The following is a 19,160-nucleotide window of genomic DNA, read 5'->3' on the forward strand; positions in this document are numbered from 1 at the left end:
AGGTTAATCCAAACTTTGAATCCTTTGAGGAAAGCAAGTCAAAAATAAAGAACGGCATTTCGAAGAAGTAGCAAAGGGAAAATACGCAAGGACCCGTGTTTGTCTCACAATGAAAACCACAGACTTAAAACATTTTATGCTTCGCTTCATTTAAAAATAAAATGACTATGGAGACAACCATCACCTTCGGACCAGAGACATATCAACTGAGAACAACGGTAGCTTTATAACTAAGTGTTACTCATGTTGTTTCTAATTGCTTTCGTTCTTCAATTGTGACTTTTCTTGCATGCAAAGTAACATATAAAATCGTGTTCTTGTGTAAGTTATTTATAAAATAAGTTGGCAACCAAAATTTACGATCTGGCGACCAAAATTTTTCCGTTAGTCGCCAGCTGGCTCCCGAACGAAAAAGTTAATTTCGAGCCCTGCTTAACTATTAATTTAAGACACATACATTCCCTTGTTGTCCTTTTGAATGGTGTATCCCTGGTTTTGAGCAACCTCTAATGCATCCAGCCAACAGTGACCTGAATCACAAGTATTGCACTAAGATCTAGTGTCTCATATAGCAAGCCTGTAACATGACTTAAGTGGGTAGAGTTTTGTCACAGATTCTTTCTTCAGAGCTTGCTTGTATTTTGAAATGTTCAACATAACTTATGTCATAGCTAACAAAGCCCCACTGTCTCAGTATACCTAGATACATGCATCATACGTGTGCTCATGGCAAGAGCAAAGTTAATTTTGCTTTGCCAGAGAAATTTTTCATTTTGAGTGTGTGATGTCATTGTACAGTTAGACCCTGCTAATTCAAATTCTCAGTTACTTAGAAGTCAAACCATTTCCCTTGGATTGGAACAATTTTTTGTTTCCCTTGAGAGTTTGAAAAAGCAGGATTCAACAGTACATTTATTGGCATTGGCTGGTTTTTAAGACAACTGATTTGTGCTTTTAATTTAGCTGTGCATATATTGATGCACTTGAGAAGTTTAAAGAGCACTCAAGAAGCCAGTCCATGCCTTAAGCTACTCTTATGTTTTTTTCAGGCTCTTCAAACTTCCCATGTGCATCATAACCTGATGATGCGCACTTAAGCATGAATAGACTATCAATCATCAAGTAATGAGATATGACAGTGACAAGACCAGGAAGACTTCTTATCTTGCCAATATTGCCATTGCAAATCAAACTTAATTTCTAATCAGATGTGATTCTCACCATCAGATTCTGAATCTGCCCGTAAGATTAGATGATCCTTAGGCATGGGTTGAGCAATTGACCCTGCTAACTCCCCCTTGGGACCCTTTGTTGACCAAATGTAGTGCTCCAGGGGATGGTAGATCTTAAAGCAAAATCCTTCTTTCTTGGATGGCCTCTGCAGAATTTCACAACCAGTCAAGAGCACAGTACCCACCCACTGGCCATGCTGTCAAATCAAAGTAGGGATGTGTCAATATATGAAGTACAATGTAGTCTTCTGGGCCGGGTTATTCAAAGCCTGATTTTAAGCTAACCCATGATTAGCAAGAATCTTTATTTCAGTTTTGTATCATTGCAGTAACATATTGTTTATATTGTTTGGCCTTTTGCTTTGAGTCTAAATAATCTCAAACTACACAAGACATAAAACATTTTCATGCCAGAAAATTTTATACTTTGTTTGATTTTTATGGACTGGGTTAGCATTAACAGGCTTTTGAACTACTGAGCCCAGTAATGTATCATTTGATTAATAGTACCAGATATAAATTATCACAAATTCTGCTTGTGATCATTCACATTACAATGGGCTGGGGACAAAGAAAAGAGTAAAGGGTCATCAACATTACAAGCAGGAATACAATATTACCATGAAAGAGAAATAAGAGTCCAGTACATCAGCCACAAACAAATAAGGGACCACGATAATAAGTATTTTCTGCATGAGAAAATAGATTTTTTAGTAACAAAAATACTTGTAAATAGGTATGTTAATTTTTATATGGTATGTTGAAGAGGCCATTTCGTATTCTCGGTATTGGACTGGAAGTAGCTTGCAATGGAGGCTCATTCTGTGAAATATCATTAAAAAGAGATGAATCCCATTTGCATTTGAAAAGATTCCCCCCCCCCCCCCCCCCCCCATACACCTTATTCCAAAATGGCCACCTTTTTGGTACTCTTTTGTTTACTTGCAAATTAGCCCTTGTTGCCTCGTTCTTAAACTTGAAATTCAAAGGAATATTTTCCCTAAATTGAGGCAACAAGGGCTAATTTGCAAGTCAACAAAAGAAGACTAAAATGATGGCCATTTCGGAATAAGGTGTATTAGTATCACCCAACTAGTGGACTAATGCAAATCCTGCATTTTGATTGGCTACACTACTAGGGGACTATTAGTAATAGTCATCGAGTAGCGAAATTGGCGCCATCGAGCTTGACGCTTTCTTTTGTTTTATTCCCAAATAAATATTTCTTCAACTTGCATTTGCTAACATTATTGTTGCCTTTTCTGTCCGACTAGTTGGGTGATACTAAAACAATTAGACCCTTCGCCCTCAAGGGCCACGGGTCTATAGCCCATTCGGCTTCGCCTCATGGGCTATTGACCCGTAGCCCTTGCGGGCTACGGGTCTAATTGTTAATTAGCCTCAGTTGCAAGGTAGTTCCAGTCCAATACTGAGAATACGAAAATGGTCTATTATTCTCTTGCAGTTTGATTGGTTCTAACTTGTGATCAATCACAGTACAGACGCAGAGATGAAGTCATAAACATTTTTGTTTTGTTTCATAGAATTACTGATTTGATAGTAGACAGATGGATTTTGATAATACCTTTGCACTTTTGTAAATAAGCAGCATTCCCGGCTTCACAACACACCAGAACTTAGCCCAACCTTTCAGTGTACCACGCACCTGAAATTAAAATTAAACAAACACATTGCCACAAGTTCCTAGAACCACAATATACTAGCCACCTCTACAAATACCGAAAATATATAATATGCAGTTGAAACTCTAGTGAAAGAACAACTTGGGGATTCAAAATAGTGGTGGTAAATAGTGGGGTGGTGAATGGTAAATGCGAGACTTTGCACGAAGTTTTTTTTTTTTTTTTTGCAAGCCCAAGACGTTTTGACTTCTTTAATTGAGAGACTGAGACTTTAAAATGTTTAAAATGGGAGCTTGAGACCTTCAGATTCTAAGACATTCAGACGTCTTTTAAATAAAAAAACAAACAAACAAACAAACAAACTGGTACTTTAAGACTTTCTTACCATTGCTAAAAATCGAGACTGCCAGACAGTTTTGCCAAAAAATCAAGACCACGGGATGCACATAACAGCTAAAAAAAATGAGACTGCAAGACCCGTGAAATTCAACAAAAATTTTGCGAGACCATTTTTGGTTGTTTACAACAGTGAGCTTATGTACAGGAGTGGTCACAGGAGCTTTAAATTACATGTACAACTGAATTGATATTCTAGCAGGATTTCACAGTGGTGGTAGTAACTCGAGCTGGTCACTTGTGTGAGCACTTAAAAGCAACATTGTCTTCTACCTTGAGCCAAGATGAAAGAATAATAACTGAAGGGTCCTTCAATGCACTTGATAACTCCTTTATTCTTCGCTTCTGTTCTTGTCTGTAACTCTCTTTCATGGCCTGCACAAGTAATTTAATTAAGAAAGAATAAAAATAATGCATTGTGAATATTTAAATTAACTCTGAGAAACTAAATCTGCTAAGAAGCTTCTTAATTAGTTCAGTACACTGTAATGGTAAACTATTATATTATATCATTTTTTGCTTTATTGCACAAGGTTCTGCTTGTACCTTAACAAAATATTCCTTACAACTACCATAACTGAAGAAGAAATTTCATTTGCAAGATCAACAACATCAAGTTCCATAACAGCAGGCCAAACTTTCGAGATAAACATTCAATATATAAGGGTTAATTGCCTAGCATACCTTGAAAGACTCCTTGGTTGTCTTCCTTGGAAAGTTAGGAGATCTTTCAGTCTGTGAGAGTTTCTTCTCCAGATGCTGCTGTTTCAAAAATGGATCTCTTAGACAATTACGTACTAAACAGTTTAACTTTTATGTCCCAGCATGAAAATTCTCCCCAGGGATTTCACTGCATTTTGTATTGTGTTAGTAGGGAGAATATGATCGACATGCCAATATCATAACAATAAATTGAAGATCCTCAACTGCAAACTCTAGACATCAATACTCAACACACATTTTTAGCGGAGCTCCGGCAGAACACCATACCCATAAAGGAAAGTAAAGGAAACCCATGAATTGATTTTCTCAAGGTGATCAGGCGGTATTGCCCGTGGACATGTACGCATGACAACAACGACAGCGGAGTTGCGCAAGATGGTGGCCACACTCCAGTTATAGTCAATTGACACCTGTCAAAACAAGGTACCTGTTGACCAATATCACGTGACTATATCACAGGCTCAAGTTTAGAGCTCATAAGGTTCACATGTTTTTTTTTAAGTTGACTGCTGACCAAAGGCTGGTTTTTGGTTGGATCATGGGTTCATTTCGGGTTAACTTGTTGTAAATAGTTGTTTGGAAGCCAGTTAAAGCTAATCCAGGATCAAAAGTCAACCAAAGTATAAATTTTTCTTGTTTACAAATGTTTTTCACTGCTTTTGTTTCGTGCAGTTTGAGATTACTCAAACTCATACCAGAAGGCCACACAATATACAGAAAACTTCAATGCAAATTTACAAAACTTAAATCAAAATTATCGCTTATCTTGGGTTAGCTTAATTGAGCTTTGAACAACTGAGAGTTCCGCTTTTAGGCTTGGCTAAATTTATATTATTACCATATACCATAAAATACCAGATACAATGGCCCCACTTATAAGCACCATAGACATACAAATAAGGCCTCCTGACAGATGCCCCTCTTTTTCCTACAACACCTAAAATAACCCCTGTTTATACGCAACTAACTAACATGACCGGTAACAGAATACTGTACTTGAAAAGTAATATTTAGTGAATAAATTTGCAAAAACGTAACATGAAACCCTCAAACGAGTGATTTTTTGTCCTGGTGGTCATTTCCAATAAGGATTGTAACTAACAGTGTAAGGAGAATAAATATGTTAATTGCCTTATTTTTGGTACAGTTGAATCTCAATTAGGTTGGGACTAGATGAAATAGTCTGGATAATCGAGGGTCCGGATAACCGAAAATATGAATATTAATGACAAACTGTTTAAATCAAGCAACATTTAATCGTTACAAATCGTTTGGAAAACAATATGGTTTACTGTACATCTTGAACCACTCAACTCTGAGCCAATCAGAGCTCAATCGAGTGTTCTTCTTTAGTTACAACGCATGTGATCAAGCGCTGCTTTTGCTCTTTAAAAACAAAACAAACACACTTTTGACTGCACTTTTAAATGCTATAGTTTTAAAAAGAATATTGCTACAGATCTTGCACGTGACTAATAAATATTCATGACAAAACTGGGACTAGGGAAAAAGTCTGGATAATCGAGAAATCCGGATAATTGAGGTACGGATAATCGAGGTTCAACTGTATACATCAAGGTTTAATAATCTGGCTGCTGCCATATATATCACATACCAATCTCTCTTTATCTCTATCCCTCTTGTCTGACTTGACAAGTGGGGTCGAATTCCTTGAGCTGGATCCATCAAATTTAAAATTACCCTCTGCATCATCTTGAGCTGAAGGAAAATGGCATTGTCAAATTCACAGCAATGTAAGGTTACGAACATATAGTTGTACTTGTTAGCAGATAAAGCAACATAACTGATCGTATAAGGAGCTTGAGTTATTTCAGCCACTTTAAATTGAAGGAAACCTGAAAATAATAGTTTACTGAGATTGAAAAACAACAATGAAAGAGATAAAAATAATCCATAAAGGAGAAAGGATGGTTAAGGACTGAGAAGATTGTCACACAAACAATAAACTTGAAAAATGTAGGCTAAACTTGTGCAAAACGTGACTAGCTCCTCTAAGGCAAATTAACATTTCTAAAGTACTGGCTTGCATTAATTTTTTATCTCCATGTGCACAATCGTCATGTGTACATACAATAAAACATATCATTATACAACTGCAGCAAATTCATCCATATAACGAACAAAATGAATGCAAATATACATCAGAATATTATTACCAGTGAAAAAACCTGTCTACACATTAAGGTCATTTCCCAGTATTGCATTGCACATCCCTACTGCGCATAATTTCACGCGTGATTAGCACACGCGCATTAAAAAATGGCAGCTTTTTCTTTACGGCTAGGCCTCGACATAGAGGTAAATCGTCATTTTCTCGCAAATGAGTATGGTGACCTATCATTTTGTTCTGTTGTTTTGAATTGGGTAATTAATTTCTCTGTGTAAAATATATATAGACCAATTCTCAGTGTAGAACAAAAAACAATCGTCGGAAACATGAATTTTGCAAGCAATCATGACTACAGTCATGGTGATATTATAAGGATTCATATGGGTATAAACAAGGTGCTGTTGCTCCTAAATGAAGATGGGGACCCCTCATTTTTAATTCAAAATTTAATTTCCTATAATATAAACAATCAATAGGCAAAGTTTCACAAAAATCTCAGTGCAGTTCTATTTCAGCGGAATTACCTTAAGATTGGTCAAATGACAAGTAAATCACCCTTAAGAGAGCTTTGTGCTAAATAGACATTTACGATCCTGGACATATGTTTTGCTGAAACCTAGCTTTGACAATGTTTTTTGTAATGCACAGTCATGACTGTTATTCATGTGCAGTGTTAAGCATTGCATTTGCACTCATTTTAATTTTCGGGTACACAGTAACACTTCTATAAATATTACTGACAGTACTTTTTCATTTAATTTTCTTAAAAATGTACTAAGCTGAGAAGAACAGATCAATTTATTTATGAGATCAAAAACCTATCACAGCTACCCTGCTGTGTTGAGAATTGACTAACAAAAGGTTTTAAGCATGCACGTAGTTTTAGTTTGATGCATATCTTGTTTATTTTAAAGGTAGCTATAACTTTTAATAAAGGAAATCCAGAATTTCTAGATCAGAATCACACACCAACAATAACAGATTAGCTTACATAGTGACTTCAAGAGTATGTACTAATCACAAGTACAAGGTCTTTAAAATTAACATTACAAAAATTTGTTCATTTTTAGCCAGATCTACAAATAGAGTCACTTTTTAACCTGATACCAAAACAACGATGCATTAAAAATACGAGAAGCAACTATCTGATGAATAAATATCAAAGATTTGATTTCAGTTAATTATTTATTGTTGCTTGATCACTGGGTTTATCACAAACGAATAAAAATTTGCCACAGATGACAAACAAAACACTCCCAGGGATATCATTTCAACACAACAACCAGCAGTTTAAGCTGCAAGTCTTGATCAGTGAGAAACACACAAGCAAGGAGGTACACCACAAAGGCTTCTGAAAAAAGCCTGCTCAGAAAAAAAGCTTTCACTTCCAGCTGTTAAAAATGATAATTTACACCACAGTTTGTTAAATGCTGTTATTAACACCATATATTCAAAGTCTACCTTTGAAGGCATTAAGAAACATGTTAAAGTTTCCCTGTCTTATTGAAGATGAGACACCCAAGAGCATTTATGGCTTAAACTAACTTGCAATTGATTGACTTCTAGAGAAATGTACACAAAAAAATGTCCACAGCAAACTACTACGAAATCAAATAAACACACCTATTAAATGTGATTTGCTCTCGATTCAAACAAAGTTGATTCAATACATAAATTGAAACAGCCATATGTTGCCATCACTGTGGCAGTAGCTTGATAACACGTACTTCACTGCAACACATTTTGAACAAAGAAGAAATCATAGAAAATGATCAAATAACAAATGAATGTTCTTGAGAACATTTAATCTAGTCCCAAATTTCATGATGCAAAAATGTAAAACAGAACTTACAATAAATTATTGTCACAGAACTAACTCAATCATTAGCTTGCAGGTGTAGATATATATATACCAGACATAAACCCAGAGGAGTGTCTAACAGCTGAGCTCTTTCAAGTATTGGGCAAATTGCCTGCTAAATACACATGTAAGCTTGTTTGGGAACTGAAAATGTGACAATTGCCATATTACCTGTAACTAAAACTTGCAGTGGAACTTGTCTGTGCTTGCCTGACTTATCCTTCTTTGCTGACATAACAACGGTCATAAAAAATTACATGCACCCAAGTTTCATCCCAGCACAATATATACATCAATGTATATACAAACATTCACTCTTGCGAGATGCATTAATTACCATGTCCATAAAATACCTATTTCCTGTTGCAACCAAAGTTGTCATTGTCACTCTTGATAATGATTAGAAGACATTCGGGAAATTATGCACAGAGGTTGAATGAGGCTGGAATCCAAATATTTTAATCCTTGCTTTTAAGCTAAAAATCACAAAACCAATCATTGACACGAGAAACCAAACATGTGGTATCAACAAAATCTTTCCTAAATATGAATTATTCAATGGCTAATAATTCTCGAAACTCTTACACATGCAAGGCAATTCCAAATTAATTTTATTTTCTTTCTATTTATTCAGTGAATCAATATTTATCAAACACCTGCGCCTTTTTTTAAAAGGACTTGATCAGTAATGGATAAAATAGTGAAAAAATCAACAAACGGATTTAAAATAAGACATTCAACAGAATGTTTACAACCTGCTTAAATACAAGAGTTGTAGGTACATAAATTTCAATCAACCTGATCTCAACAAAACAGTTTTCTATTATTATATTGATGATTTTTATTATTATATTATATCAGAGATGGGAAAACTTCATGAAGTGTGCATGCATGTTCTGGTCCAAATCCATGCTTGCTTTGAAATTCTAAACCTCCATTTGACTTGTATGTTCCTCTGTCTGACTTATATTTCTTACTAATTTGAAAATCTGAAATGCAATTTAATTAAAAAAAAAAACAAAACCTGTCAAACTTTTTATGAGTATTGAGAAACAAATTTATTCAAACAAAATACAACATATATTTCAACTGGAAAATGCAGCATTTGATATAATTTGCTTAAATTGAGACAATGCATGATTATTATAATAGGTGTATTGACTTGAATACAAAAGATAGGATGGAATAGGCAAAACCTTACGCCATCAAGAAGCCTCATAAAGCGTTTCACACCTTGACAAAATAACACCTAACGACTTTTAGACCTGCTTATAGGCAAACGAAAATGAACCATAAAAACTAACATTTTTGGGTTATCATGACACCATTATCAAGGTGATTTGTAGAGATATTCTACATTCATTTTTGCTTGCAAGCCTGTGTCTTTCAAAATTATTACTGATTAGTTCTGCCTCCTTTATTAATATCTTGGATGACATGAAGGAAGATACCCCTGATAAAAAGGTAAAAATTAGAAAGTGAGTGGTACAGTTCAGTCTTAAGCAGCCTTCACTCGGCAAACTAAAGTTGGCAAACTCATGTTGGCAAACTCATGTTGGCAAACTCAAGTTGGTGTGTGTGAACGGCACAAATACAGTCGGCAAACATGTCGGCAAACTGTTGGCGACAAATAAAACTTGCCTCTATTCTTGCTAACTTTTTCACCAACCTTTTCCATGTTTGGTAAACTCATTTCTGACGTGTCAATGCTTGACAAACAAGTGTTGTTAACTGTCAACCAATCAAAACATGTGCTCTATTCAAGGGATTCATTCGCGTGACACTTCCCAAAATGGCGGATGCAATTCAAGATGAACATGAGGCCACTTTTAAATTTATCGAAGAGGTTCACAATTGTCCGGCTATGTGGAACGTTTCATCTGTAGTCTACAAAGATACAAAAAACGAACAAAAGAAAATGGAGGAGCTGGCGGACAAACTAGGTTTCATCCAAACCTTTCTATTTCTCCACCGCTTTCTGTTTCTTCTCTTCTCTTCTTCTGTTTCACTGTCATACGTGAGTGCCACTGTACCAAGTTGGCCGTGTTGCAAATTACCGTGTGTTGTGAAATGACGCAAGTTTGACCTGTGAAGGTATGAGTTTGCCAACTTTTTGAAGTTAATTTGCCAACATGAGTTTGCCAACTTAAGTTTGCCACGTGAAGGCTGCTTTACCATTGCACAACAAGGTGAAGACATTATGTTGTAGACTTACAAGTTCTAATTTTGCTTTCAGTCACAAAAAAATCTTTCAAACTAAATGTAGTTTTCTGAGTCCCTTTGTTTCAAAATAACATAACGAGCCTGAGACAGTGAAAATAACAAATCAAGCTATGTTATATCCATTTAATTGGTGATTGGTGACTGCAAACTGTGTACTCCAGGACACATTTACAAACAATTACATGTATCAAAATTTATTTTGTGTGAGTTCCATGACGGTCACATGTAGTTATTATTGGTTGCAAAGAGAACTTTGTGCAAACGCTGATGAACTGCCATTCAATGCCTTACTAAATTACCCATGTACTCGCAAATTTTCATCGAGTGGCCAAAAATTAGATGAATATCGCCCTTTGTTCCCACAAATCATCATGTGACATACTGCAAGATTCTTCTCAAACTGTTATGCGAAAAAGTTTGCAAGAACAAAGATTGAAATTCTCACATCTCACTTGCACTACTTTTGCATAATACTGTTCATTAACATACTCCACAATTTTTTTGAGCAAAATGGTTTTTCACAGAAGTTATGGTTCATGTGAAATATCTAATTAATTAACGTTGACATGCATTATGATGCAGCACTAAGTGTGTTTGTACTAGTTACTCGTATATCTAAATTAAATTTTCATTTAGTCCACCAATCAGAGCACTCCAAGCTTAAACCAATCGAAGGTGAACAACTGCATCCCAAAGTTTGCAGTAGGTCACCAGTTGCAATTTGGCAACTTATGCAGTGCAGAGGGTTAACTGGGTATTGAACATTTTTTGCAGTATAAGAGAGGAGTTTAATAAACATTTCCAAGCATTCTTGTGACTTCCAGAAAATTAGGCAAGATGTTCATGATATATTTTGCACTATGTTTATGTAACATCTGAAATTTCCTGGAAAAGTTTGCGAGTTTCCTGATTCCCAGATATTTATATAGAATCCCCACAGAAATAAAAAAAAAATGTTCTTCTCGCAAAACAACATCAATTAATAATAGACTTGTACCCACCCATCCCCCAACCCCTGTGGTATGTAATATTCACTTTGTAAAGCGAGTTTCTCAATGATACCTTTTCTATTCACCCTCCTTGCCCACCTGTTTACAAGTGTTTAATTTAGTTAAGCCTATTTTCTGACTTGTCTGTTTATTTTCAGTCAATAAATGGTGGTAACTCTAAAGCTTTACAGCTATTTCCGGGTGGCATATATATATATTTTTTAAATCACAGAACAAATAAATGTTGCTTGCCTTGCATTGACTGTAAATCTCATTTACCTTTTCAACTGAGCTTTAATTTAAATAATCTGCATATTAAACGCCCTGACATCTCATGAACTGTACAGTGTTTTGCCACAGATAAAGAAAATATTTACTGATACAAACATTTTTTATAAAAGCCTATCTTGACACAATGATAAGGTAACATAAGCATCACTAACCTGATGGACTTCCTCCAAGGGGTAAGCTTCGATCCTCTTCACCATTATCATTACTGGCCTTGCTCCGCGATAGATTTCCAATAAGTAATGCAGTGTCCGCTAAAAACAAAATTAAACAGTTTGAGCTGGCAATACACATGTATATGGTAAAAACTAGTGCTTTATGCTAGAGAAACTGGAGATATGTTTACCACATTAACAAACTGTGACACTATGAATGTTAACAGTCACATTGTTGACCAAACTTTGCCACAAAACAAACTTACAAACTGTACAATTAGTTGAACCCCTACAAATCAGACACTGAAGGGCAAGAAAGGTTTGAGGTAGACAAGAGCATCTTTAATATTATACAGCTGTGAGATCATTCCAAAAGGTTCTCAGAGGCTGTAATAGGCCTATATTGTTTCTTGCAAATTATCCAAATACAAGAGAAAAGTGTATATTTCATTCGGTCAAAACAATTAGGCTATTTACAAGATACCTTTTGCCTTCACAGTTTAAAACGAGTCAGACTGGAGAACTTTGGATTGCATGGAAATGAATGAGTTAGGTGAAATACATTTTTCATGAATCTTTTTAGTTAAATACACAAAACCTGTTTTGACATTGAGCTTAAAATAAAAGCAACTTGAAAGCAGTCTATTCAAATGGAGTAAATTAATTAGAAAAGCAAGAAAACATTAAGACAGCAGAATTAACTAAGAAATCTGCAGAGTATTTGACTGACAAGACAAAATATTAGAGTACTAAAAAGAGTGAACATATGCAATAAAAATGCTATAACAGTATGTTAAAATCATAGGCAGAAGATATATACTATAATGTCATCTTCTATCCACACACTTTACTGTCTCCCTGCATCGCAATGTATTCAATATTAAAGACCTGTCAGGCATGCATCCAAGCTCTGGTGGGTTTTGTGTTGTGAATCACCAGCATTTTCTTGAAAAAATTTGCCCTTGAGAGGAAGTTGTTGTGGACCTCTCTTAGTGCTCGTCAACAGGTGCTGCAGTAGAGCAGACACCTGCTTCAAATCTTATTAAAAGCACTGAAAACGTTTAGTAAATAATATTGCTATATGTAGCAGAGTCATATGGTATCCATTATTAAAAACTAAATCATTGGATAATGCAAATCAAGAGTTTCATTGGCTTAGCCATCTCAGTATACGAGCCATTATGCCATACTCTAGAAATATGGTATACATAAGAGTAATTTTTGGGGGCATTTTTATTTTTATTTTTATTAGACTAAGTTTAGTTTTGTGTATTTAGGGGACTTTTTAGTGAGACAATTATTTCCCTTGCGTCTGTTGGATATGAAATAATTATAGCCAACTAAGTGCTACACGCCTTGTTGGCTATCTACCATCTCATGTCCAATGCATGCTCGTGGAATGATTGTTAATTATTCATATTACAGAGGTGTTCATATTGTAGACTACATGTAACTGTCTAATACAGAAGTATTTATATAGTAGACAGGTGTCCAACAGAGAGGTTTCACTGTTATTTCAATTTGATTAACTGTAATTGCAGGAATAACTAGTGTTTCAGTATGTTGTGATAAAGACCAATTTAGACACTTCAAATTTGTCTCCTACCTCTTTTAGAACAAGTGTTTGCTGCTTGTGCCACGCAAAGATTTTGTATAGCTTTGCATATATAACATCACCTAATGCTATGATTGTGGTAGGGTATTAACTAACACATGCCTCAAAATTCTATGGCAATCCACATTCTTTGTGTCGTATTTACATGATTATCATTAATATCACATGGGGACTAGCCATTCTTCCATTTGTACTTTTGTTCCTCTCATTCTACAACATTGTGTACAGTTGTAAAAGCTTGATTTGCACAAAGCAGTTTGTGTCAAAGACATCGCAAGCTTGTCACATTGGATAAAATTGTACTGTCTTCTTAATTTGCCAACCACATACTTAAATGCTACAGTATATTGTTTAAGACCTTTAGTAGAAAAGAGTATAGACTGTGAAAATTACACTGCATGCAGGCCTGTTTTCAATGCAAGCTATTTGCAAACCAATTGTCATCACTTATTCATGGCCAGTGAAGACAAGTTTTCAATAAATATTTTGTTTACCATTCTGTTAACTTTACATTATATTCTCTGGTGAATTGTTAAAAAAGCACAAAATCCACTATACAACTACATCGCTCAAGTTGGAAATGACTAGCACAGACTGATTTGTTTTAAATCTGCAGATATGGTGAACTACCAGCGGGCTACACAACAGTATGTCAGCTTAGTTACACCAGGCTTCCATAGAACAGAAGTGGGTGCCCCATGCAGGACTGTGCTCTAGAGGTGTATGGGTGCCAGAGGCACTTAACTTTTCCCTTTGTGCAACTCGAAAAACTTATTTTTGCATGATATAAGCTCAAAGTGCTGGGCACACAGGATTTCAGTAGCCTTTGGGCTCTTCATAATTTGTCTTAGACCACAGCCCTGTCCATGGGAACTTCAATCACTTTTTCATAACTATTAGGTTAGTCCCTTCTGTGCAAAAGCTGTAGTGATTGCATAGAACCACAAGTAATAAATAATTATCTTGAAAACTGATACTACCCTCTGTGTGGCATTCTATTTGCTCTTAGAAGAGGTCTTTTTGTGTTTAAATAAATATTCTACCAACACTTCACCTGTCCTTAAATACCTAAATCAAAAATCAAAACCATTTTGGCATTAGCATCCTGCAAAAGCTTCTAAAACAAGTCTTGACATCAATGATGGACAAGAATTCTAATAAATCAAGTGGGTGTTGTTAAAACCCAGAATCATACTAGTTAGGTAAACTATATAGAAAGAAAAATTAATACCACAAATTTAGTGTTTAATGGATTAGTCACATTTGCCTAGTTTGTTATAGATGCAGATTCAAGCCTGCAGTTCACTTACTACTATCATAACAATGTAAATGTTTTGGTTTGACTGAGTTGGCAGCAAACTGTTTTCATGTTGTTAAAGATACATGAAAGGTAAATGTGCCCAGCTCTCAATATCAAATTGTCCATCTCAACTGCTACTTTATGTCTCTACCCTGTCCAACTTGAACAAAGCAATACCTTTTACACTTCCTTTCCAAAAATAGATGTGACAAGTCCATTGTGTAAACTAAATTATCATTTTAAATTGAAAGTGCAATATACTGCAGTAATCATACCCAGAAGAGAATAACCCATTCTTGAAAAAAACTCAGCCACTGGTTGCAAATGATGCTATCAATTTCACACTGAATGCCTTACCTTGTGTCAAATCTACCACTCCTTCGATAATTTTGAATTATGTTTTCAAAAGTTGTCTTGTTTCCGTGTAAAATCAAAAACGCACATCACGTATTATCAGTTATTTCCCACAAAGAACTTTTGACTGCTTCCTGGACCATTCAAAGAAATCAATAAGCTTTGAATAAAATATTTCAAATCCAACAGATCAATCAAACAAAATCGAACTAAGCTTACTAACGCAAATTTCGAGGACTTTGTCGAACCCCATCAAAATATGTCGTGTTTAGACATGTACTTACCGAGAGAAAAGGAGCGGAATTTTTTTCGTTTCAGAGTGTTCTTAACCCGCTTTCCTTCTGCATTTTCGTCTTTCGACTCCACATTATTGCTATTCGACATATTTCGAATGGGAATGCCAGTGTTAACCTTCTAACCGGTCTGATTTCCCCATTGCTAACAGAACATAATGCTAAATCCCCGAGGGCTGACCGCAGCAAGTCCCAGGATCCGCACCTCACAAATAATTCATTTCCTTTTTAACGAGATCGCACACGACAATATTTTGATATTCGGATCGCGAAACAGCCAGATTTCTCTTTCTAGAACCCCCACAGGAAGATACAATGAAAGTGTTCGATAGCTATTTAGCTTTGAGGAAATCGGAGCAGATGCAATGACACTATGCAAATTTCACATTGGCTATTTACAATACTTGAAAGTTTATTTTTTTTATGTTCGTCCGAAACGCCGAGTCTGTTCTGAAATGTAACCGTCAAATTCATCGTTTATTTACTTATTTATTTCTTTATTTATTTACGTTGGAGAAAAACGAGCCAGACAAGATAAACAATTCTCCGTGCGAACAAGTTTAAAAATATTCCAGAAGGAAATATTGATCTTGAATAAGCTCGCGTTGCTAACTTGCGTTGGCTTGTTGCCCGATAAAACAGGCAGCCACTTTGAATGATTCGTCGAGTGAAAAATACACATTAAAAGAATAACTGACAAAGTATAAAGTGCACGAAAAGTGGGATAAGAAGTCACTTATCAATCGAGTGAAAACGCTCTCCATTACGCCATCTTGGTAGTATAAATTTCACTGCGCGGTCAAAAACAAAGGAAACTTGCAATATATCAACAATCACTTTCCATTGCCTTAAAAACTGAAAAAACGATAGGATTTGGAAGTAAAGGAAAATAAACTAAGGCTGTGTGCAAGACAAAATTTACGCAGGTAAAGAATTGAATAAGCACAACCTTCATTGTCTGACTGATCGAGTCAATGTCCTTGCTAACGTGAAATTTCGCACCAGATAATTCTTAAGTATTCCCAGAGGATTTTAAAAGAACAAAAAAAAATACCTTTCTCCTCGTTCTTTCGTACACTCATTTCTGGGTATATCCTTCAGACTGAGGCCTGCCTGAGCAGTACCTCCACCGAACGGTTTGCAAAAACCAAAGGTCCTTCAATATGGCGGCGGCCTATGGCAACACTACTCAACAGAATTTGACGTCAAATTTCACGCTGGATAAGATTGACACACCATATTTTGCATATCTTGAGACAATCATCGCTAATTTTATGCTGTATCAACTTTTTCGTTATTCCTGTGCTCCTTAACAGGTAAAAATCGTTAGTTTCCACCTACAATCGCCTTTCCAGTTTAATCAGCACGGGTAACCGGCGAGCCCGCTGTATAAACAGCTTTTCGTGACAGAAATTGCGGCATTTCCGGTGCTCGAGGTCCCGTCACCCAACTCCCATCAAAATTCAAGAACAGATCTAGGGTTTATTATAAGGCAAGATATGGTCAGGTGTTCGAATTGAAAACATTGAAACACAGGTCGCTAAACAATGAAGCCTGAATAGTTTTATTTCATACCAGGATCTATCGGGATGAAGCCAGCAGCCGAAGCGTTTTCGATCTCCCAGTCGCTCCCAGAGCTGTCTGTCTGCAAAAAACAAGGAAGGCCAAAATCTAATTGTGTGTCATTTGATACGGGTAAATGGCTCGAAGTAGCAATCAGAAACATTCAAAGCTGCTTGAAAGTTAAATAAAATTGCTAAATAAACCGCAGCATTAAAATGAATCGTGAATCGCCACACCGCGTTGTTTTGGTTACCGAACTCACCTCGTAACCGCTCATTTCCACAACACCTGGCTTGTTTACGGCGCTTTCTTCGACGAACTCGAACGGATCGTTGGCAGGCGTGATGGTCGGTGTGAACAGAGACGAGTCATTTAAATCCATTTGAGGGACGTTGCTGTCCTTCCTGCGTCAATCGTGTGCCCACTAACGTAATCAATGGACATGTAAATTTTCCATAATAATCTCACGAGTCGTATAGCACCGAATCGATAATTAGGTAGGAACGAACAAGGGCCTGCCTCTCGGGGGTAGTGATCGTGTTATCTTGATCATGAATATCAGCCTTCGACACAGGCCATGGCCTTTTGACAAGCTCACCAGAATGCAAGTGTAAATATTGATACTGTGGAACGAGGTAAGTAGTTTGGTTACCGCTTTGCATTTTTCCATAACAGAAGTAAGCTGATTGAAATATACCGTGTTTCTGAGTTACACCCTTTGCCCCGTAGCCATGGTGACTGAGCTAGGAAACACCCAAAAGAGGGCTTAAAAAACTGTGTGTTGTGTCTGAAAATAATTATTAGCAGTTTTGCTTATGAAAATTTAATCACTTTCATATTCTAATGATGTGATGTAAACAATATTTGGGACATAGGGATGATTCTGTTTCTTTTACATTACTCTCTGCTCATTTTTGCCATGTACATTCTTTCGTTTTTTGAGAATTATTTTATAATATCATAATATCGAGGCTGAAATTTTGCAAAATTTCAAGAATATTTTAAGAATAACCTGAGGCTGAGAGTTTTCAAAAAAAAAGGAATATAATTTTGTGTACCTAAAACTTGTAATTGCTACTCCAATACAGTGGAACTTCGATATAACGAAGGGCCAAGGGACTGGCAAAATATGTTCGCTATGACGGGGTTTCGTTGTATCGAGGTCCTTTTCCATAGATCTAGATTTTACCATTACTGGGGCGAGGAATATCGTTCATTATATACCAAAGACTTCGTTATATAGATGGTCGTTAAATCTAGGTTCCACTGTACATCAAAAATCAGAAATGTCATTCGCCATAATCTAAAAATATATACAGGAATATTTTCATCCTATAATCGGCAGAAAAATATGAATATTCAACCTGTACCGAAAAAAAAAAAATTCTTAAAAGTAGAGGGCTAGGGGCATTTGATCACCTAGTATGGCAGTAAGATGAGGATCGAGGAATTTCACCAACTGAAAATTCAAAATGTCTCATGCCCAGGAGAAGTTGAGGTTTCGAATTGACTGATTGCACATAATAAGGAAATTGAAGACATTGAATAGCTAGTCCAAAACAACATAATAAGTAAACACGCGGGAAGCTTTCAAAACACCGCCGGGCGAGAGAAACGAGGCGTATGTATCCGAGTGTCTCTCGCACATCTCTACTGGCTTGACGTATTTGTATTCCCTTCAACTCTCCGTGGAGTATAAGTCCATGGAAACCGCACGCCATCCCTTTTCTGTGTTGGGTTAACGTATCGATCTACGGCCCCCACTGAGGTGTAGCCTGCCACGCCAGTCTAGTTATCCACGGTTCTTCTCGATCCAGCTGTTCCTGGGACGGCCCAGGCTCCCCTTCTCTTGTGGGGTCCACCCCAGCAAGTGCATGGCCGATGACATTACTTATAGGCCTCCTGAGGGTGCGCCCAATCCAACCCCACTTGGGCCTTCTTTCCTGGATTTTGATTCTTTCCTGTTCAGCCCTTTACCAGAGCCGGTTCTTCATCGCCTCTGTCCTCTAGCCAATGGATGCCCACGATGGACCTCACGCATCTGTTGACCAAGGGCTGCAGTTTATTAAAGGTTGATTTTGCTGCTATCCACGTTTCTGAGCCATCCAGGAGGACAGACTTCACATTGGTGTTGAATATCCACAGTTTGGTCTTCCTGAATATCACAGGTGATCTCCATTAAGGCATCAGGATCGTGAATGCAGTTCTTGCCTCCCCAGATATATCCAGATCAGAACCATGATCCTTGAATAATGTTATTGCAAAGGTATGCGAAGTCCTCCACTGACTTTATCAACTAGTGCTTCCCCACTTTGGTCGATATGCTAATACCATCAACTTTGAATGGCTATCCGAAGTTGTAGCGAAGCGCATTGACCACTTAAAGCTCAACAT

At 36.6% G+C, this 19,160-nt stretch overlaps 1 protein-coding gene across 4 annotated transcripts in view; it reads right to left on the reverse strand.

Annotated features, from left to right (window-relative positions):
* The window catches only part of LOC110051330 (oxysterol-binding protein-related protein 8-like), a 33,429-nt gene extending 16,171 nt beyond the window's left edge, over positions 1 to 17,258 (reverse strand). The window contains exons 1-9 of one of the 4 annotated variants that reach the window (XM_089289507.1): positions 17,029 to 17,258; positions 16,779 to 16,848; positions 11,642 to 11,740; positions 5,610 to 5,713; positions 3,956 to 4,030; positions 3,545 to 3,646; positions 2,818 to 2,898; positions 1,222 to 1,429; positions 458 to 530 (exon numbers count right to left, since the gene is read on the reverse strand). In XM_089289507.1, the coding sequence (XP_089145633.1) occupies positions 458 to 530; positions 1,222 to 1,429; positions 2,818 to 2,898; positions 3,545 to 3,646; positions 3,956 to 4,030; positions 5,610 to 5,713; positions 11,642 to 11,740; positions 16,779 to 16,848; positions 17,029 to 17,148 (932 nt within the window). In that variant the 5' untranslated portion in view covers positions 17,149 to 17,258. Of the gene's footprint in view, positions 1 to 457; positions 531 to 1,221; positions 1,430 to 2,817; positions 2,899 to 3,544; positions 3,647 to 3,955; positions 4,034 to 5,609; positions 5,714 to 11,641; positions 11,741 to 15,194; positions 16,227 to 16,257; positions 16,738 to 16,778; positions 16,849 to 17,028 lie in introns of those variants that run through there. The other 3 variants (XM_089289506.1, XM_089289510.1, XM_089289509.1) reach the window with 3 other exon arrangements.
* Positions 17,259 to 19,160: the final 1,902 nt, after the last annotated feature.

Source organism: Orbicella faveolata, unplaced genomic scaffold, assembly GCF_042242905.1.
Source record: "Orbicella faveolata isolate gen_17 unplaced genomic scaffold, um_ofav_v1 contig_2, whole genome shotgun sequence".
NCBI classification, from domain to species: domain Eukaryota; kingdom Metazoa; phylum Cnidaria; class Anthozoa; order Scleractinia; family Merulinidae; genus Orbicella; species Orbicella faveolata.